Below are 22586 nucleotides of genomic sequence, written 5' to 3'. Positions count from 1 at the left end.
GTCCCCCTCCCTGATTCGGATGCGATAGTACGCCTCGCGCAGGTCCAATTTGGAAAAGACTTTGCCCGTGGACAGGTGGGCGAGCATGTCCTTCACCAGGGGTAAGGGGTATTTGTTGGACAGGGAAGCCGCGTTTAGGCCCCGGTAGTCGGTACAGAGCCGTAGGGTCCCGTCTTTCTTCTCCCGGAATAGGACGGGGGCTCCGACCGGTGAGCATGCTGGCTCTATAAATCCCCTGTCTAGGTTTTTATCGATGAACTCCCGGAGGGTTGCCATCTCCTTCGGGGTCATCGAATAGATCTTTGGTCTAGGTAGGGGGACGTCGGGCAGTAGGTCGATTCGGCAATCCGTCTTGCGGTGGGGGGGTAGTTGGTCTGCCTCTGCTTCTCCGAAGACCTCGGAGAAGTCGGCGTATTGTTCCGGTAGGTCTGCAGTGGTAGCGGCGTTGTCTTGTGTGGTCGCCTCCGCTCGTCCTACCGTGGGGTTGCTTTTGCCAGCTGGTACTGGTGCTCGATACTCGCCGTCGCCGAATGTGAAGGTGCGGGTCGCCCAGTTGATCCGCGGGTTGTTTTTCGCGAGCCATGGCATCCCCAGGACTGCAATGGGCCGTCCGATGGGCGTGACTACGAACGATGTGCGCTCGGTGTGAGTGCCCATTTGCAGGGTGACCGGCTCGGTTTGTAGCGTGGCTGGTTTCCCCCCCGCTGTGGAGCCGTCCAGCTGGTGGAATGCCAGCGGCGTGGGGAGGGGGAAGCAGCGGAGTTCGAGTTTGGCGACTAGGTCGGGGTGGATTAGGTTTTTTGAGCACCCCGAGTCCACTAGTGCCGCGGCCGTGGTGGCTCCGTTGCCGGCAGAGAGTTGAATTGCTGCCAATATTACGGAGCTTTTGTCGTTTCGTTGAGGTGGTTCGCGTTGCTGTCCCGCCGCCTGCCTCGCCACGCGTTTCAGGGCAAGCGGGGAGCATTTCCCGCCGGCTGGTCGGGGTCGGTATTGTCCTCTTCTCCCCAGTAAGCGTCCCAGCCCTCTTCCGGTGTCGCTGTGGCCACGGTCATTCGGCGGTGAGGGGGCGGCCCCGGGTTGGGTGGTTTGGGGCTAATTTTCGGGGCGGGCTTGGGCGCGCTGGTCGGCGGTCGGTTGGCGAAGCAGTCCGCCGTCTTGTGCCCTAATTTGCCACACCTCCCGCAGGGCTCCCGGTTGAACTTCTTTTTAGGGTATATGGGGCCGGCCATCCCCCCGTGTGGTGCGGGTACCTTTTTCCCGACGTAGTTTGTGTCTTCCGTGGTTGTCATAAGGAAGGTGCGGTGCGCGTGTTCGGCTTTCCCCGCGAGGTGGATCCACCCGTGTAACGTTTCTGGGTCGTCGCGGTAGAGGGCCCATTGGAGAACGTCGCGGTTGAGCCCCTTTTTGAAGATTTCCAGCAGGGTGGTCTCAGACCAGTCGCAGACCTTTCCCGCGAGGGCTTTGAACTCCAGGGCGTAGTCAGGGACCGTGCGTGCGCCCTGTTTAAGTCTCTGGAGTGCGCTTTTCGCCCGTACTTTGGCTAGGGGGTCTTCGAAATAGTTTTTCATCTCGTTGATGAAAGCAGGGAAGGTGGCGAGGGCGGGGGAGCTGGACTCGTACAGTTGGACGTACCAGTCCGCCGCCCTGTCTTGGAGTTTGATTGCCACGGCGCCGATCTTGTCGGCCTCGGAGTCATAGGAGTGTCCGTGCCTCCCCATGAACTCCCTAGCGTTGGTGACGAAAAACGAGAGTTTTGAGGGGGTCCCATCGAAGAAGATGGGGAAGTCCTTTGGGGCCCGGGCGTTTTGCGCGGCCCCGCCTCTCGCTTCCCGGGATGTGGTGTCGGCCGCCTGTGCCGTCTGCTGGCTTTCCGCTGGCTCGTGTGGGTTCGGTGCTTCGCTCGGGGTGTGGGCTTGTGCGGGGACGTCATTGGGTGGCGCGGGGGGCATAAGCGCCTGGAGCATGGTCCGGAGTTCCGTCAGCTGAGCCCGCATGGCCGCGAGTTCAGCTCGTGCCTCCTCGTCCACAGCCCGCACCGCCGCTGGGGCCGGTTCCGTTGGCGCGTCCTCGGGGGGGGGGGGGGTTCATCGTCCCTCCGCCGCGGGTCCGCTTCCTCCTCCGTCTGATGGGTGTCTCCGTCGTCCTCCTCCGTGTCGAGCACCGTGGGGCTGTCGCTCCACGCCCGTTGCTGGGGTGCGATGTGGGGCGCGGGGTCCTCCGCTGGTTTCGGAAGTCGTGCTGCTCCCTCCCGCGGTCGGGTTGCCTCCGTCGCCATCTCCCCTTGGGGTTGGAGCTGAGGCTCGGGTCGGGTGGGGCGGGCGTCCATGGCTCCGGGAGTCCGCGGTGCCTCTGGCCTCGGTCGGTCCTCCTCTGTCTCTTGCCGCGCGGCTCGCCCTCCTTGCCCGCGCCGTTCCGGCCTCATCTTGCTGGTCTTCTCGCCGTCTACTCCTCCCGCGGCTCGTTGTCGTCCGGTGGGGCTCGGCGAGGCTGAGTTTACGACTCTCAGCTTTATGTCATGCGCTGCCTACCTCTGAATAACGTTCAGACACTGGGTTGCAAAGCAGGCTCTGGTTTATTTCAGGATAGGTACAACGTTGTTAGAAAAAGCTGAGAGTGACAGGAGCGCGCCGGTGCGGGGTTTAAATACCCCGCGCCGGTCAGCGCCCCCTCGCTCTTGGTCACGTCACCCCCCTTTGTCCCATGCGTTGCCCTGCCATTGGTTGAGGGTTTCTAGGATCGCCCATCCTCAGGTTTTCATTCTTCTGCTGATTGCTTTCAGCTGGGCGATCCCCGTGGTATTGCTGCTGATGGCTTGGGTGGCTCCGTGATCCGTTTATCTATTGTTTGTTAGCCGTTAGTCGTTGTGGGTTGATGGCTACTTAACTTGTACCCCTTCACCTATTTCCTTGTCATTGTCATGAGTGCCATTGCGCTGATTACTTTAGCTCAACGGCACTCATGACACTTTCTGTGACTCAATGGTGGGGTTGCAGGTACATGGCATTTTTTAATTTTAATTTTATGCTTATATGAGTATTTTGGGGTATTTTTATATGTTTATATTGTTTTATATGCTTATATTGTTTACTGCGTAGAATCTGCAGGAATGGATGGCATACAAGCTAAGTAAGTAAGCAAGCAGGTAAGTAAGTAAGTAAATATATTTGCATTAGTTTCAGTTTTTGATGGATTTTACAGTTTATGTCTGTAAGAGCTGTTGTGAACCAACTAACATGTACATATAGAATATAGAAAGATTTTCTAGAAAGAAAATATATAGTCCCACCCAGATGTCTCCAACCTGGGGCCAAGTCCAAAGCCCATGTTTATTGGTCTACAATTCCCATCATTCCTCAATCAATTTAAATACAGGTTATGCTTGCTTGAAGTTATGGGAATTACTGTCCAGCATACCTGGATGGGGAAGTCTGATCTTGATTATGGATTCCTCCATCATCACAAAAAGGCAACACTTTAAATCATAATTTAGTTTTGAAACACTTTTGATACAAAAATGGTCCTCTCCTGAGCACCGGCAATTCTGTGCTCTCCAGATGGATTGAGATTGCAACTTCCTGAATTACTAGACAATATTAAGAATGATGTGAAAGGTGAAAGGTCCCCTGTGCAAACACCGAGTCATGTCTGACCCTTTTGGGGGGACGCCACTTTTGCGATGTTTTCTTGGCAGACTATAGCGGGGTGGTTTGCCATTGCCTTCCCCAGTCATCACTTTCCCCAGCAAGCCGGGTACTCATTTTATCGACCTCAGAAGGATGGAAGGCTGAGTCGACCTGAGCCGGCTACCTGAGAATCCAGCTTCTGCTGGGATTGAACTCGGGTCGTGGGGAGAGTTTCAGTTGTAATACTGCTGCCTACCACTCTGCGCCACACGAGGCTGTCTAATATTAACAATACCCCAATCTAATTAGTTCCAAAGGAACAACTACCTATTGGAACACACTTGATATAATCAAAATATTATATTCTCAGCACTATGAAGAGGGTAAGTATTATTTGATGTTGTTATTATATAGTTTTTAAGAGCTTATTGCTATGTAAGGATCTTTAGAACATTAATGACATTTTAATATAGACACAAAATAACATAGTTTTCTTTAAATGGGCTGCCCTCTCATATTGAGAATGGATTTACACAGTATACTAAAATGTAGAATGGAAAAAACCTCTATTAGATGCCAAGTTACTCCATGATGGCATTACTGATCTCTATTTCCTTATTATTTGAACACTATCCACTTCAGCATAACCATTCCAGTAAGGAGGCTGGTACTAGAGTCTCTCTTATCAAGTGTGATGAAGAAGTGATCTGTGCTACAGCTGTAGTATAGACAAATAATCTTCTTGAGATGAGAGGTATGATAAATGCCTCAGAGATGGTGTGCTGGATGGTTTTGATCTTCTCAGATACCTATTCTTTTTCTAAATAGCAAATAGCAGGAAGAGGGATCAGTATTAACTTGGTCTGTAGAAATCAGCCTTTCCCAACCTTCCTCTCTTTAGATGTGTGCGTTTGCAACTTGGCCCTCATGTTGGCAGTTCTGGGAATTGCGATTGCAACATGCTTGGAATTCACTGCTTTGGGGGATGGCTGGTGTTTAGAGAGCCCTATAGATCACAACCACAGCTATCATCAACTAAAATAGAAGAATGTAAACTTATGTTCTTCCAAATGCACGCAGCTACCTTTTCGAGTACTTTGGCGATTCGAGTACCAATTTGTTCTAAAGACTGTGGTGGATAACGGTCTTTTCCAAGATTCTGCAATACCTGTGAATCAAGAAAAAAACAGACATTCTGATATAATTGCCATCAAATTGGTCTGGTAGGTTCTTCTGAAGATACAGTCTCTTCCCTTCTGAAAGGCTGAGCCCAGTATTCTTGCATATTTCTATTCTGCAATTAATGCACATGGTTAAAAATTACTACCTCCAAATCTGTGCATATAAAAAGCTTTAAGTTTTTTAAAGCTTAAGAAGCTTTAAGAATGTTTTAGTTCAATGATTAAGATTTACAAACCTGGAATCCTCAGATTTTAAAAAATTCATGAGCACATCCCATGATAAAATCAAGTAACCATGGTGAATTTTCCAGAAATTAGATAATATGTCTTTGACTAAGATTGGGTACCCATTTTTCCTATGGATCTGTTATTCACAAAATATTTTATTCTTTCCCCACCTGCCCAGTGTAGTCTTATCCTTTGCAAACTATATTCTCCAAAATCATAGATTTCATGCCTCAAAATAGGAAAGTTAAATGAATGCAATTATTCGTTTAATGAAATCTGATTATGTAATCTGATTTTCTAAACATGAACAGAAATGTAAATACTATTGCCTCCCGAATGCCAGATAATATAGAACACTGAAAAGTATCTGTGAAGATAACATGAAATTATCCAAAGTAATTTTTATATGCAGTTAAGTTCCATAGTAGGGAAATAGCAAGACAAAGCTATTTGACATTGTTTTATGAAAGTGGCAAGAATGTAGATAAGCACATTCTATAACTGAAATTCTAGCTTTTTCCTATAAGAACACTTCTGCATGATTTTGTTAGAGTGGTATTGGAATGTGGTTCATTCAGTCAGAACATCTGATCCTCACATGTGGTTACCTTGCGTATGTTCTGTATGGGTACACTATCATTACAACTAATACCATGAGCTAGCACTCTATTCATGCTAAATAAATATCCAATGGGTAGCAGTAAGTGTGCAGTGTTCTTATACTACATACTCTTTTTCTGTGCATCTGATTTCATGCTTAAGTATCAACAGATTCACAGGAAATTTCTTGAGATGATATAATTATATAGTTTAAGTCCATCAGTAATCAGTTTATTAACATCAAGTCTGTACATGCTGCTGAGCAACTAGTGGCACAGAATTGAAAAATTGTTAACCATAGTGAACATTTCCCTAGAAAAAGACTTGTAGCTTCCTATCAGCCAGGCTTCATATGGATGTACTGAAATCATTAACTCATGAATAAATCAAGCAATACTGATTTCAAGTGAGTCTGTTCTAAGCACGCTAAGTTTAGATCAACCCCAAGCCCATATGAGAGCACAACCCTACCTCTTTCAGTTGACTCTCTCCCAAGTAATGAAGACTGGCTCGACTGGCAACACCATGGAGATGATCCAGTGTATGCATGCTGGCAGGCAGGTTGGCATTGCAGAGAGGCTCCATGGCAGGCTCTTGCAGGGGAGTGGCAAAATCAATGTGCTCTGTGATGCTACAGAAGACAGAGGATGGTTAACGTATTAAAGGAAACAAATGTATCAACACTGAAACCAATTCTAACAAAGATTTATTTCAAAAGCCGTACCCCTGACTCATATTTTGCAGATTTTCTAATGCTTCTATCAGCTATTGGAACATTCCCTTACAAAAAAAAGTTTATGTGAACAGCAGGTGATCAACTCCAGTACTGTCTTTCCTTACATCATTCCAAAATTATACCAGAGGAAGAAAGCAATCAGAGGTTTTCCTACATGTGAATTGTTAAGGGGAAGGGAAAGACTCCTGCGGATGAGTTGGATTCTGTATTCTTTGCAGCCCCAGAAAAGTGGTTTGCATTTGTTTTCTTCTGAGATATTGTTTCCACTTCCTAAGCTGGCCTACAGCCTTGGGCTTTTCTGGTAGATGAATTTCCCCTTCAAAGACCAAGTAGGTTGAATGCTGCTTAGCTAAAGCTGGCTAAGTGTTGCTACAAAAATGGATGGATGATTAAGAGCAATGTCTGAATCCAACAACATTATGTTTTTCAGCATAATGCTCCGCCTTCTAGAGTAGGATGGATTTCAAAATCTATCAAGTGGGTGAGCAACAAGTTCCAGACTGAATACATTCTGCTGTGGAATGACATCCTTGCTGCTCATTTATTACTGCATTATATTTACTAGTCTTTGATGCTTACTCTATAAATATCAAGCACATTTTTAATAGACAAACACACCTGATTTCAAAACTGCATTCCATAGAAGGCAGCTTCATAAAATGGTTCTAAAGATGCCATCTGGAGAATGTCATTGTTGCATATACCCATCAAAGTTAATGAGAATATATACAAGTGCTTACGTGTAGATAAAACAAATTAAGAAAGCAAACAACAAATGTTTTGAGTTGGACTTTAATCCATCCCTCTCCCCCCAGTAGATAAAGCTAAAAGAGGAATGCACACATTTTTTGGACTGAGGGCAACATTCCAAAAAGTGGATAAAGCTGTACAAAGGCCCTCCTCCCTATGACTGCTAAATTATGGACCAACTCTGCACAGGGAAACGTGAGCCAGTGCGGAGTCAAAGATGAAATATCTCTAAAATTAGTGGGCCTTCATACCCAAGAACCTCTCTGTATTGTTAGGTTTGAGATTCAGCCTGTTGAGACTCTCAGTACATCTCCTGTTTCCTCTGAAGCTGAGATGTATAACTGAGTGACATCAGCATACTGGTAATACCTGGTTCCATGAAGACAGATGACTTGCCCCAGTGGCTTCATGTTAAAATAGAAGGAGTGTGTCAACTCTGAGGCACCAGACAATGATGGGTAATATGTTAATCTTAGCCCAAATCAAGTTGTAAATCAATCACAGCTTGATAACATAATCATGGTTTTATTACAGACAGTATCCTAAGGATTTTCCAGGTCTATCTGTCATTTTACTGGTACCAGACAGTGAGGTTTAATGAAGCATCAAACACAATCCTAAGCTATATTTTCTTAGGTTGTCACAACCAATTCAAAATTGATGTGAAATTACAATTCCCCTTGCTTCCCATGTGTATCACTTTGCACATTTTACATCTCACTTGATATTTTTTGTCTCACTTGGAGAGATAATCATGGAACCCTTCAGAGTTTGTTTTGGACAAAACTTGATTAAATCACTGCTCACCCTTAACTTCCGCTCATTTCTGAAGCCATTAGGTAATAAGTCATGATGTTCTGCAGGACAGTACATAATGCTGGAGATGACATGTCTGACATTACAACACAGACACTCACAGAAGCTCAGACTTCTATGGATTGTATTATTAGCTCCAATAATAGCATTGTCAAAGTAAGTGAAAGACTACAGTACAGTCATAGCTTGTGTACCAGCCCATTAGGATGAATATTTTAAGCCATATATATCTGTCCTAGTTATGCACTGACCTAATTTTGTTTATAGCAAAAATACTCACTCAATATTTTTAGCAGAAACAGCTAGCCATGTGCTGGCTACTGTAGTAAGATCCATTCTGCGGAACTTAATACACTCATCGGGACTTGGCCAGCCCAAGCTGCGATAGTCTTTCTTTTTTCCTGCAAAGAAGCAAGCAAGTATTTTGAAAAAGAAGAATAATTTCAATTTAATTTAATTTAATTTAATTCTTTTTCTATACTGGGAAGTTCAACTATTAGAACAGTACAGGGTAAAAAGCACAGTTAGAGTTCATGATTATCTGATTCCATATCAGGAGCAAAAGCACAGGTATTGACTTTGAAATCAAAAAAGCATTTTAAAAGGCTGTATTTTATGGATGTGCAAGAAACAAAACAAGTGCTTTGCTCTATACTAAAAGCAAGTATCTTGTGCCTCAAAAATGTCTCTGGACCATTCTGGGTGGGAGTTGGTCTTGCCAAAAAGGCACCCACGTAATTTAGTTAAAGCACCTACTGTATGTACTAGTGTTGAGCAGCAAAAAGGATGTGAGAAGGATGGCATTCTTCATCCTTCTTTCCCTTCCTCAATAAGGTCTATGCACCAGCTTCCTTGCCAATCTTTCCAGTGCTTTCTTCCCCTTTACTGCTCTACCTCTATGCTGCTGCCCCACACCCACCCAATGGACCTGCCCTCCCTCTCTGCAGAAGCACATCTTCCTTCTGAATGATCATTTTGCTGCTTCCTGCACCTACCCAGCATACTTGCCCTATCTCCTCACAGCCACACGCCATACAGGTAGTCCTTGAGTTATGATAGCAATTGGTACTGGAATTTCCATCACTAAGCAATGTGGTCATAAAGCATGTCATGTGACCACACCACTTAGCAACGGCCACCCCTGCAGTTCCCGTTGTAATTGTTAAGCAAGGATTGTGGGTTGTTAAATGAGCACCTCCTCGCAACTTCCTACTGGCTTCCAACAACCAAAGTCAGTGGGGAAGTTGGCAAGAAGTTGCAAGTCCCAGGTGGCTTGCAAGCAGGCTGGCAGGATGGGAGAGGGAGTGAGGGGCTCTGCAGGTGGCTGGAAAGGTGTGGTGCTATCTGAGCAAGGCTCTGGGAGGGTGGGCAAGTGGCCGGGGAGACACAGTGAGAGCGCAGTGAAGCTCAGGGAGGGTGTGTGAGGGTGTGTGGGTGGCTGGTGAGGCACGGCATGAGCGCAGAAGGGCTGGGGGAGGGTGTGCGAGTGGGGGAGGCTTACCTGAGCAACTTGCAACTTTCTCTGCTGGCTTCCCCATTGATTTTGCTTGTAGGAAACCAGCAGGAAAGGTTGCAAATCATGATCACATGACATTGGAATGCTGCAACCATCTAAGTGCGAGCTGGTTGTCAAGCATCCAGATTGTGATCACATGACCGCAGGGGTGCTGGGATGGCCAGAACTTTGAGGACTGGATGCACTTCAAATGGTTGCTGAACAAGTGGTTGTTAACCGAGGACTACCTGTACTGATGATACTGAATCCTGAACTAATGGATAACCTCAGTGATTTCATGTAGATGTTAACTAGGAGGGCTGAGAGCATCAAACCCTAAGACATCACCAAACTGTGGGGCTATGGGTGTGATCTCTCCCACCCTTCAACATTGACTGGAACCAACCACTGAGGAATGAAGCAACGCACTGCAACACCATGCCCCCCACTCCCAACCCCTGCAGATACCATGGTTGACAATATTGCAAAAATAGCTATTGAAATGAGCACAAGAATGGATGCGCCACCCCCATCCTGGCTGTGCCAAAGGTCATTAACATGCATGACCAATGCTGTCTCTGTACTATACTTCGCCTGAAACCCTACTGGAACAGATCAGATAATTTGTTTCCTCTGAGACCCTCTGCAATTGCTGCCTGACCATCTTCTCAACAACCTTCCCCACAAAGGGAAGGTTGGAGATTGGACAATAACTTTCCGGGATGAAGGGGTCCAGTGACAGCCTCTTGAGAAGGGGATGACCAGCACCTCCTTCAAGGCTGGGGGGAATCACCTCCTCCTTTAAAGGGGCTGATAGCACTGCATGGATCCACCCATAGGTCATCTCCTGGGCCTCCTTAATAACCCAGGAGCAGCCTGGGTCGAACAGGACAGGTGGCTGAACTTACAGTATAGAGGACCTTGATCACTTCATCATGAGTCACAGAATCAAGCTCAATCCAGATAACACCTGGAGACTGGGCCCCATGCAACCCACTTGGATCTGCCTGGTCAGGGTCCAACTTCAAGTGAATATGAGCTATTTTGTCCTCCAGGGAGCATGAATACTCCTCCCCACAGCCCCACAGATTGTGCTGTGGTCCATACCCCCCAAACAGGGAAACAGGTCTCTCTGAATGGGGCTGCAGGGAGGCTATTGGAGGACCCAATAAGGGCAGAGAAATAACATTTCACCATGCTTATCACCATGATGTAGGCCTGAATATGGGCTCTTACTCATCTTCAGTCATATTTACTCTTTGCCTTCCTCCAATGGCCCTCCAAGCATGTGTGTGCAAATATGTGGCCTGTTATGAGGAATGTTTGTCAAGAGAAATGAAAATGGCTGCAAAAAAGCATGCTTTTGCCCACTGCATTATGCTGAAGTGAGAGTTGGGTATTTCAAGAGAAACATAAAAGTAAGTTGGACACAGTGGGAATGGGAAATAAGTATGTATGGTAGTGCAGGAAGAGATAGGGTCAAGAGGAAATGGGTGCTGAATGAAAATCTACTGAGTATAAAAGCAAGTGACCAGTATGACAGAAGTACTTTGAGGTGGCTGGGTCATGTAGAGAGAATGAATGAGGGCGGAATTAAAAAGTAAATACATGAAGGAAGAATGAATGAATCAAGAGAAGGGAGAAGGCTAAGACAGAAATGGTGGGTAGAATTGATGGCATCCTAAAAAAATGGAATGGAGAAGGAAAAAGGCAGTATGTGAACTGGTGTATGAACATGATAGAAATAAGTATGGTTTTCAGGGACAGGAAGGTGTGGAGAGGTCTAGTGAATGATGCTGGTTTATACTAATTTAATTTGAACTAGTTTAACTGTGCTTCTTTTTTCTTTGTCTTGTTATTTCTTACTCCTAATGTTGCTTACTCTGAAAGGGAATATTATGATGAGTATTTATTTGTTAGATTTACAGTATATCTCACTTTTTCTCTAGAGGCTCAAGGTGGCATACATAGCAATAATAATAATTATTGCTCTTCTTAAGTTTACCCCACAACAAGCCTCTGAGGAAGGTTTAGAGAACGTGACTGGCTCTAAATCATCCAGTGGGCTTCAATGGCTGAGGGTGATCTGAAACTAGGTCTCCATAATTCTAGTCAAACATCTTCACCACTGCCCCACAATTGCTCTCCAGTTTGTGTGTTTGTGTGTGTGTGTGTAATCTATGCTTAGCTTTGTAAGTCCTTTTTCTTGTATACTCTCCCTCCTCTTCCACCAGCATAGCCACAAGGGTGAAATGGGAAGCTTTCATTCCCAGTACTTGCAGTGAAATTTATGTTTTGTCAAAAATCTAAAGTGCAGCGAGTATTAACAAATGTCTGAAACAACCCAGAGTTGTATCAAAGCTCTGAAGCTGTCTTTTTTTCAATTAATTGCACAGTTATCTGTTAAAGCTGAAGAACCTCAATTATGCCGTCATTGCAGCTAGTTTTATGGACATTATTTTGGCTATTTGAAAAATTTCTACCATGTAATAAAAAAAACCCGAATATAGTTCATTTACCAACTATAATGAAATGCTACAGTTTCCTCCCAGGACAGGATTTTGCTTGTTTCCCTTTGTCAAAGAGGCCAAGGTTGCAAAGCCAGACACACGTAGTTGGCAATAAGCCCGTTCGGGTGTTCTGGAACATATCTTTGAATGAATATGCACAGAATTTCACTGCACAATGTATACAGTATGCTTTTATCACAACTTATTTAATGTGTGAACCAAGTGTATCCTAATGTTCTAAAAAAGTATCAGTTGTTCTTAAAAGAAAAGCATTATTACCAGGTGGCCCAGGGGAAGGTATTTTTGGCCCACTGATTTCCAATGCCATTTGGTAAAGGTTTTCATTTTCTCCAGTTACTCCTTCCTCTCCATTTCTTCCAGCAGGTTCTTGTGGGTCTATATTTTCTGGTTTGTGTTTCTTTACACGTTTTACTTGAAATGTGATCTGTCAAATTAAAAAAAAAGGGTGAAGGTAACAGGACTAAATATATCAGGTATGCTGATAAGAATGAAAAGCTCAGCTGATTCCTTTCAGACTAAGTTGATTTTCAAAGGCAATTTCCAGACAGCTTCCTTTTTCTTGGTAACTCTAGCCACTCTTATTCTGCTCACACCTTAATACATCAAATGTACAAACATAAGCATATAACAATAATCTGTTTAGCTCAGAATTGGATAACACATTCAGAACTGAAGGCCCCTCAGAAAAGTTTTTTTAATTGTATGAAAGTTGGCAGGCAATGATCCTGTACTATTAAAATAAATAGGCTAGACTACTAGAAGTTGCCAAAATCCCGTATCTTCAGAGCCAAAGTCTCACCAGAAGCAACAGCTAATGTGCCTCCTGTCTTTGCTTCTGTGTGCCCTACTGCCTCTATGCTGGCAATAGGCATTTGCAAAAGGTGCACTTTGAAGAAGGAGTAGGTGCATGTCTATGCATAATGTGTGGTTCCTGAACATGGAGATATGAGAAGTAACACATCAGAGAAGAGATGAGACATGGTCCAATTTAGTCCCATACAAGAAGATAATTTTGAACAGAATTTTTTTGGGGAAGGGCACTTTCTGAGATTATTGTAAGATGGTGGAGAAGACTTGCTCATTATGGTCTGTTTTGTGTTTAATAATCCGTATTTATGGTCTGGCCAAGAGAACAAATTTCAATTTGACATTTACATTATAATAGCTTGTCGAAACTGGAAAATAACAATATTTTTTTTCCAAAGAAAAGGAATTTATACTGTATGACGGTGATTGTAATGATTTATATTCACTTTTTCTCCAAGAGTCATCCAGTGCCAAGAGTTATGACAAACTATTTCAAATAAAGTGGCACTGGCAAGCTAAATTACAGAGAAGAAATGAAAGAGGAAAGTGGAGAGGAGCAAAGTAAATGGGGAAGTTAAATTAGACAAACCGGCATACAGAAAGATCTATGGGATAAAAAAGTAATAATCAGAAAAATAGGAAAATCAGAGGTCCCGAAAGCAAAAGGTGCTATGGGCAAACGAAACAAGGGTGTCTCTAAGTAGAGAGAGGCAGAAAGTGGAGACAGAGGAAAAAAGAGGAAAACAGCGGAAGTGGTTGGAGAGAGACTTGTGATGGTGAACCATGGTGGCTAAAAGAGCAGAAATAAAGTTAAAATGAAGTATTTCTTTGTAGTTCGCAGAACAATCTAACTTTTGTATAATTTTTTAAAAAACATAGCACCCTTGAAAATTATTTGAATTGCCCACCTCTGCGTTTACTTTTTTTAAATATAATTTTTATTAAAGATTTTTAATAAGAAAGATAAATACTAATACAAAGAAAAAAAGAGAAAAGAAAGAGAAAGAAATCAAAGAGAAAGCTAAAAATGCAAGAAAGGAAAAAAAAAGTAAAAGAAAGAAAGAAAAAGGATACAAAGAAGTAGCTTCTGATATTCTTTACAGCAGTTATTAAGTAGAATTATAAATTTATCTCTTACTCTATGGTTGCAACATATCCCTCTTCTTTCTATAATCTATAGTCTAATCATCAAAACCATAAATCATAAGTTCATTTTTTTCTGTTTTATGCAAGAAGTCCATAAGAGGTTTCCAGTCAGCAATAACTGTAGATATTCTCTTTTCTCTGATCAAAGAAGTCAATTTAGCCACCTCAGCAAGTTCCATCATCTTCACCAACCATTCCTCCATTGTGGGTAGTGCCGAATCTTTCCATCTTTGTGCATACAATAATCTTGCTGCAGTTATCTTGTATAAGAAAAAAGTTCCATGACTCTTTTCCAACTGTTTATCCATCAATCACAAAAGAAAAACCCCTGGTCTCAATTGTGTATTAATCTTTAAAATCCTCTGAATCAGTGTATGTATTTGAATGCAGAATTTTTTAGCTTTTTTACACATCCACCAAACATGAAAAAGGTCCCTTCTTGTTGTTCACATTTCCAGCATAGATTTGAAGTGTCTTTATACATTCTAGATAATTACTCTGGTGACATATACCAATGGTACATTATTTTATAAAAATTCTCTTTAAGATTATAACAAGGTATAAATTTCAAACCTTTCAACCACATATTTTCCCACTGTTCCGTCTGTATATTATTACCAACATTTTTATCCTATTTTATCATACAGTGTTTTACTTGTTCATCTTGTTTCACATTTCAGTGAAAGTTTATACATTTTAGCAATCATATGCTCATCATTTGTACACAATTCTATTTCAAACTCAGTCTTACGCCCACCTCTGCTTTTACCTAAACCAAGACTACCTACACACACAACATATATCTGTCTCAAAAGTTAAATCTGCTATAGAATTAAAATGTTTGAATATCAAGTAACCTTGACTCAGACCAAAGGCAATTCAGATACAATATGTTGTTGTTTATTCGTTTAGTCGCTTCCGACTCTTCGTGACTTCATGGACCAGCCCACGCCAGAGCTTCCTGTCGGTCGTCAACACCCCCAGCTCCCCCAGGGATGAGTCCGTCACCTCTAGATACAATATACTGCACATATATCAGAATTCAATTATGATAATTCTGTTGAGAGTCCTTACCCATTCAGTTTCACCATCATCACCGTCATCATCTCCACAATCTCCCAAACAGGAGCTGGCAAATCCATCTTGAGAACCTTTCTTGAGAACACGGATCCCTTGCAAGTCCATCCGATGGCCTTTTACTTCCAGTGCCCCTTCAAAAGCTTCAAGGGGCCAAGAGTTTTCAAATTCATCCACTAATGCTAGCATCTCCTCAGACATCTGAGCATCTCCTAAGCTTTCTATTTCTTCTGAGTCATTGTTTTCTGCAATAACAGTACCTATAAAGGGAGAGTCAACAAAATGTATTGCTTTGTTCAAAAGTTATTTTAAGTTCCAGTGCTGTTGAAGTTGAAAGGAAACACACCCAAATGGGAGTGAAGTCAGGACTTTCAGCTATTATTCAAGGGAGTTGACAAAAGTGGGTCACTAACCATTCAGGAAGTACAGCCAGTGGCATACACACACTCCCATCGTTGGTGGCTCATAAGTAATGGAACAAACCAACATCATTACAAACATAAGGATTGCCTTTAATACCTGGATGAAAATCCTTTGCAGTCAATGACTGCCTGAAGTCTGGAACCCATAGTAGGTAAAGGTAAAGGTTTCCCTTGACGTAAAGTCCAGTCGAATCCGACTCTAGGGGGCGGTGCTCATCTCCGTTTCTAAGCCTTGGAGCCGGCGTTGTCATAGACACTTCCGGGTCATGTGGCCAGCATGACGACTCGGAACGCCGTTACCTTCCCACCGAAGCGGTACCTATTGATCTACTCACATTTGCATGTTTTCGAACTGCTAGGTGAGCAGGAGCTGGGATTAACAACGGGAGCTCACCCCGCCGCGCGGTTTTCGAACCGCCGACCTTCCGATCGACAGCTCAGCGGTTTAACCCGCAGCGCCACTGCGTCCCATGGACACGAGCAAATGCTGAGTTTCCTCCCTCGAGATGCTTTGCCATCTTTACTGCAGCTGCCTTCAGCTGCTGCTTGTTTGTGGATCTTTCTGCCTTCAGTCTTGTCTTCAGTAAGTGAAAAGCATGCTCTATTGGGTTGAGATCAGGTGACTGGGCCATTGAAGAATATCCCACTTCTTTGCCTTGAGGAACTCTTGGGTAGCTTTTGCTGTACGTTTTGGGTCATTATCCATCTGCAATATGAAGCAGCATCCTATCAGTTTGGCAGCATGTGGCTGAATTTGAGCAGAAAGTATATTCCTATACACTTCAGGATTCATCCTGCTGCTTTTATCAGCAGTCAGGTCATCAATAAACACCAGTGACTCGGTTCCATTGGCAGCCATACATGCCCATGCCATAACATTGCCTCTACCACGTTTGACAGATGAAGTGGTATGCTTTGGATCATGAGCTGTTTCTTTCCTTCTCCATACTTTTCTCTTCCCATCATTCTGGTGCAAGTTAATCTTGGTTTCATCAGTCCAAAGAATCTTATTCCAGAACTGGGCAGGCTTTTTTAGGTGTTTGCTGGCAAAGTCTAATCTGGCCTTTCTGTTCTTGAGCATTATCAGTGGTTTGCACCTTGTTGTGAAGCCTCTGTATTTCCATTCATAAAGCCGTCCCTTGACTGTAGATGTTGACAATGACATGCCTACCTCAAGAGCGTTCTTGACCTGGCTAGATGTCATGAAAGGGTTCCTCTTCACCATGAGCAGAATTCTGCAGTCATCCACTTCAGTTGTCTTCCATGGTCTTCCAGGCCTTTTGCTGTTGCTGAGCTTGCCAGTTAATTCCTTCTTTTTCAGCATGTTCCAAACTGTTGTGTTGGCCACTCCCAATGTTTTTGCTATCTCTCTGATGGGTTTATTTAGTTTTCTCAGCCTAATGATGGCTTCCTTCACTCGCATGGACACCTCTTTGGACCTCATGTTGAGAGTGCCAGTGAACAGCCACCAAATGCAAATGTAACACTCAGAACCACCTCCAGGCCTTTTATCTACTTGATTGGTCATGGCGTACCCAGGAAACAGGCCACACCTGGCCATGCAGCTGCTTGTCAGCCATTTGTTCCATTACTTATGAGCTACCAATGATGGGTGTGTGTGTATGCCACTGGCTGTACTTCCTGAATGGTTAGTGACCCACTTTTGTCAAATCCCTTGAATTACAGCTGAAAGTCCTGACTTTGCTCCCATCTGGGTATGTTTCCTTTCAACTTCAATATGGTGGTGTACAGAGGCCAAATGCCAAAACAGTTATCCTTGTTCCAATATTTCTGGTCCTGACTGTAGCTCTCTGGAGAAAGCTCTAATGCTGGGAAAGATGGAAGGAAAAGAAGAGGATGACCAGCAGCAAGGTGGATGGTATTAGATCTGTCCCTAATCTGGTCCTTCAGTTCTTCCAATAGTGTACCCATCACACTGTTGGAAGAACTGACGGACCAGATTAGGGACAGATCATCATGGAGAATATCTATCTTTGTGATCACTAAGAGCTGACATTGACTTGATGGCAGTCAATCAATCAATCAATAGCTTTGCACATTATCTTGTCAAGCTATTTGTCCCTGCTTTTGTCTAGAACCAGTTACATCCTCATAGAGTACATGCCACCTTAAACGTACATTCTAGTCAGTTCAGAATCCTTACTAAATTGTTTAATTTAAAAAACACAAAGCCATAATTTGAACAAATATTGTCTGTGACCATGCCTAGAAAACATGAGACATAAGATCTAAAATTCACATGGATGAAAATGATCTATTTTACTTGACTGTTGAGAATAATTTCTTACCTATTCTCAAAACTTGTTTTGAAAACACTTTGCAAAACATTGTTCTCTTGAGTATGTTTTTATATTCAACATATTTTTGATATATTGTCACCAACTTGTTGGTTGCTAAACTGGGATACAAGTGTGTGAGTGTGCGCATGTATATATGAAAGAGAGATAAACAGACTTTTATCAATATACTGTCTGAAGAGGTAAGAATGTAGAGTTTATTGAAAAAAGTATTCAATTGCTTTTCAAGCTCTTAGTCTCTTGTGCAGGGGTTTCTATTTTATTTCCTAAAATATGTCTATACTGAAATCACTCAAAAGGCAAAATATATCTAAAGCAGCTGTGTGTTTCTCGTTTTAAAATTTAATGAAATATATTTCCATTACTTGAACTGAACAGCAATTCCAGAAAATAGAACGTTTCGCTGAGATATGTAAGTGAAGGGGATTACACACCAGAATTGTTCACAGTAGATTTCCTGCTGGCATACAGAGGAAGGATTTGCATGGACCTGCCACCCTCACTGAGGCCAAAGAGAACATTAAGGACAATGTGAATGGCTCAGCGTGAGCTGGCAGTTGCAGAAAGTGCATCTTGCTCATTTGTCTTAGTTGGCTAATGGGGAAGGGAATGGTATAGGCAGTTTTGGGCTTCTGCAGTCAACAACTGATTGTGCTAAATTTAATGTGCTCTGTTCACCTATCACTTCCCTTGCTCTCCTCACTTTTCATCTAAAAACATTAATTCAAAAATATCTCTGTATGATTTCATAATAAAACTAAACGTTATTCAGTTGCCTACATAACTCTTTGGCTTTAGCTAAAACCAGCAAAAATAGAAAAGATTCCACACCAGTAAGGTATTTTACTGATGAGCATGGCTGTGCAGTGCTTTAGATTCAATCTTCAAAAGGTGCTCCAGTGCGTGCAATCCTGGGAAGATAGGCAGCTGTTTTATGATCTTACATCTGTGCTCTGATACACTATACACTCTACTAATTAAATGTTGACTCAGATTGTCCTATACAGAATCTTTTTTTAAGTTCAGAAGAATATGTGAGTTTCTGCTCAACCTGTTTTAGATGAACCATTAGCTTAACAGTTTTCTGGATACCTTAGACATGCAAATGTTTTAATGATACAAACTGTAAATAATTCGGTACAATCAGAAAAATGTTTGCGTTATTCCTATTCATTCTAGCATGCAATCTAATTTTGACCAAAACGATGTATAGGTGTTCTGTGGTTATCCTGACAAAATGATCAGTAGTCCATAATTGTACAGTGTTAGCCACTAGTCAGTGGTCCATGCCACTATGCATTTAAACTTAAATGAATCATTTAGGGCCTGGATCACCTATCAATTAAGTTATTTTGCACCTGAACCAGAACATTTAGCAGGACTTCTTACTAGGACTACAGGACAAATATTAAATGGATTTGCTGATTTTTGAGTCATTAAAAATCCACTGCCTGAGATAGCTGCCTTTGCCTAATGGTTATATTGGTTTGGAATATTCACTTACTTTCTAAAGTCAAAGAGGATGAATCTCCTGCTGAACTATGAACCTGATCTGTCAGATCATCTTCAGTTGCTGTCTTAAGAGTTTCTTCTATTAGTATGATATCAGAATCCTGTGGGTTAAAATACTTCTGCTTGGCATGGTTGTCATCTTGGCTCTTCTCATGACAGTAACCTGTGAGATATGCACAGAAAAAGAGAGACTGTAGACATGATTCCCTCAGGGCAAAACACTTGCTACATCTCTTGAATTATTGATATATAGAAGGCCTAAAGGGAAGAATAACTATGTACAATGCTGTTGAGATTAATGGATGTCAAGCAGCAACACTGTTTGGATAGATTCCTTAGTGGTTTAACATCTTTATCATGCTAAGAGCACAATGACAGCTTCCCACAGCACTGACATGATACCATAGAATATTCAGGAATCTTACAGGGAAAAGGCAAATCTCTCTCCCTTCCTTCCCAGTATTCATGGCTGAACTTCACTACTGGTGAAATAGCATTTTTGGAGGGCTGCATACTCATCTCTGATGTGGAGAACCTGAGTTCTCATATAATTTAGATAATACATCACAAAGAAAGGAGAACTAAAACTAAAGCAAGATCTATGCAATAAGTAGGACTTTCTTTTTAATATGCTGATATCTGTTCTTCCATTTAGTTACAGAAAAAAGTAGCATCCACTAATACTTTATAAAAAAGTTTAATTAAGGAATATGCTATAATCAACTTCAGAGGGAGCTGGGGGATCTGCTGCATGGTCCAGCAGAGGCCCTGGCCGCCGCCTGGAATAGGGAGGTGGCTGGGGCCTTGGACAGGATTGCGCCTGTGCGACCTCTCTTGCCTCATCATACTCGATGCTCCCCGTGGTTTACAGAGGAGCTGAGGGTTTTGAAGACGATTAAGAGACATCTAGAGCGCCACTGGAGGAAGACAAAGAGCGAATCCCACCGAACACTGGTTAGAGCCACTATTAAGGCCTACCTGGTGGTGATAAGAGTGGCGAAGTGTCAATACTTCTCCACTCTTATTCCGTTGGCAGAATGCCGCCCAACGGCCCTATTTAAAATCACTCAATCCCTTTTGGGGAAGGTGGGTGCAGTGACCCACCTACAGGGCCGTGCAGAGGAGTTTTCAGAGCATCTGCAAGACAAAATCGCTCGGATCCACTCCACGTTAGGTTCCAAGCGTGAGGCAGGGTCTGTGGAGATACCAAGGGAGCGTACTTACCATGTTATCTGGGAACAGTTTGATCCTGTTGGACCTGAGGAAGTGGACAGGAACCTCCAGACAGTAAATGCCACCACTTGTCATCTAGAACCATGTCCTTCCTGGATCGTGAAAGCAGCTCGGGAGCTGACGTGTGGATGGGTCCAGGCGATGGTTAATACATCCTTGAGGGAGGGGGTGTTTCCAACTGCCTTTAAGGAGGCGCTGGTACAACCCCTCCTCAAGAAACCATCGTTGGACCCTACTGTACTGGATAATTTTCGTCCAGTCTCCCACCTCCCCTTTTTGGGGAAAGTGGTTGAGCAAGTGGTGGCATTACAACTCCAGAGGATTCTGGAGGAAACGGATTATCTAGACCCCTTTCAGTCAGGTTTCAGGCCCAGATATGGGACAGAAACGGCATCGGTCGCACTTATGGATGATCTCTGGTGGGAGCGGGATGATGGCAGTGCATCCATCCTTGCTCTCCTTGATCTCTCAGCGGCTTTCAATACCATCAACCATGGTATCCTTTTGGGGCGGCTCAGGGAGTTGGGGGTGGGTGCTGTAGTTTTATGCTGGTTCCTCCAGGGCCAGTACCAATTGATGTTGATAGGGGAGGAGAGTTCGGCCCCACAGCCCCTTCTTTGTGGGGTGCCACAGGTTTCAGTTCTCTCTCCTCTCCTATTCAACATGTACCTGACACCGCTGGGTGAGATCATCCGTCACCACAGGATGAGATATCATCAATATGCTGATGATACTCAATTGTATATCTCCATCACAGGTAGGTAAGTGATGCTATGACTGCCCTCTCTCGGTGCATGGGGGCTGTAGGGGACTGGATAGGGAACAACAGGCTTTGGCTGAACCCTGGTTAGACAGAGTGGCTGTGGGTTAAGGGTTCCTCCGTATCTGGGACTTTGTCATCTTTAGTTCTGGATGGGGTTGCACTGCCTCATGGGGTCCTCATGGACTCAAGGCTTCTGCTCAAAGAGCAGGTGGTAGCCATGGCCGGAAGGGCCTTTGCACAGCTTCGTGTTTTGCACCAGTTACACCCTTTCCTGGATCAAGAAGCCCTTCAGATGGTCACTCATGCCCTTGTTATCTCCCGTATAGACTACTGCAATGCGCTCTACATGGGGCTACCCTTGAAGAGTATCCGGAAGCTTCAGCTGGTCCAGAATGCGGCCGCACGGGCTATGTTTGGTACCTTTGCTAAGTGAGCTGCATTGGATACCAGTTTGCTTCTGGGTCCAATTCAAGGTGTTGGTTATCACCTTTAAAGCCCTACATGGCATGGGACCAGGTTACCTGAGGGACTGCCTCTTCCCCGGATCATCAGCCCGTCCCACCCGATCATGCAGAGAGGGCATGCTACGGACCCCGACAATAAGAGAATTCCATCTGGCGGGATCCAGGAGGCGGGCCTTCTCTGCAGTAGCACCCGGCCTTTGGAACATCTTGCCCCTGGAGGTGAGATTAGCCCCATCGCTCCTAGCCTTCCGGAGGAAGTTGGAGACCTGGCTCTGCCACCAGGCTTGAGGCAGGGAGGAGAATTACCATACTTGGGGTTGGCTAGTGCCTTGAAGTGCCCCTCCTACATAATGACTGAAGGAGATCACAGCCATCTGGATTTTATAGATGGGATAATTGAGAAATTGTTTTAGAGGGATTTTATTGGAATTTTATTATATATTTATTGTTTTATATTGTAAACCGCCCAGAGTCCCTCTGGTCGGAGGAGATGGGCAGTGACAAATTTGATAAATAAATACATAAATAAACAAACTTCAATCATTTTTATGCACAAACGAGGAGAATGACAATATTTTCAAGTAATTAGGCTAGTTTTTTTTTAAGTGCCTAAATTGCTGGCCTGTTCATTTTGGAAGCAAATACTCTGCTGTATTAGGAAAGGGTTAAAGGTACTAATCCTAAATTTACATTAGGATTTACTTCTTTTATTGATTTACAAAGGAAGGTGGCTGATTAGAAAGCTACCACCTTTACAGGACTAATTTTTCAGCCTGATTATGAAGACTTTGAACACTAAAAGTGCAGTGCTCCTTGCTACTTAAGTATGTTGTATGCATATGTAAGTACATGTGTGTATAAAAATGCAGACATTATCAATAGTT

At 43.6% G+C, this 22586-nt stretch overlaps 1 protein-coding gene across 3 annotated transcripts in view; it reads right to left on the bottom strand.

Moving 5' to 3' along the window:
• TTC17 (tetratricopeptide repeat domain 17) overlaps nucleotides 1-22586 on the bottom strand; it is a 93690-nt gene that overhangs the window by 20658 nt on the left and 50446 nt on the right. For 2 of the 3 annotated variants that reach the window (XM_063289639.1, XM_063289641.1), the window contains exons 17-22: nucleotides 19235-19405; nucleotides 14988-15250; nucleotides 12219-12384; nucleotides 8215-8335; nucleotides 6104-6263; nucleotides 4708-4791 (exon numbers count right to left, since the gene is read on the bottom strand). In XM_063289639.1, the coding sequence (XP_063145709.1) occupies nucleotides 4708-4791; nucleotides 6104-6263; nucleotides 8215-8335; nucleotides 12219-12384; nucleotides 14988-15250; nucleotides 19235-19405 (965 nt within the window). The remainder of the gene's footprint in view (nucleotides 1-4707; nucleotides 4792-6103; nucleotides 6264-8214; nucleotides 8336-12218; nucleotides 12385-14987; nucleotides 15251-19234; nucleotides 19406-22586) is intronic. The other variant, XM_063289640.1, reaches the window with a different exon arrangement.

This window comes from Candoia aspera, chromosome 1 (assembly GCF_035149785.1).
Source record: "Candoia aspera isolate rCanAsp1 chromosome 1, rCanAsp1.hap2, whole genome shotgun sequence".
Taxonomy (NCBI): Eukaryota; Metazoa; Chordata; class Lepidosauria; order Squamata; family Boidae; genus Candoia; species Candoia aspera.
This window is presented reverse-complemented; position numbering and strand designations above follow the sequence as displayed.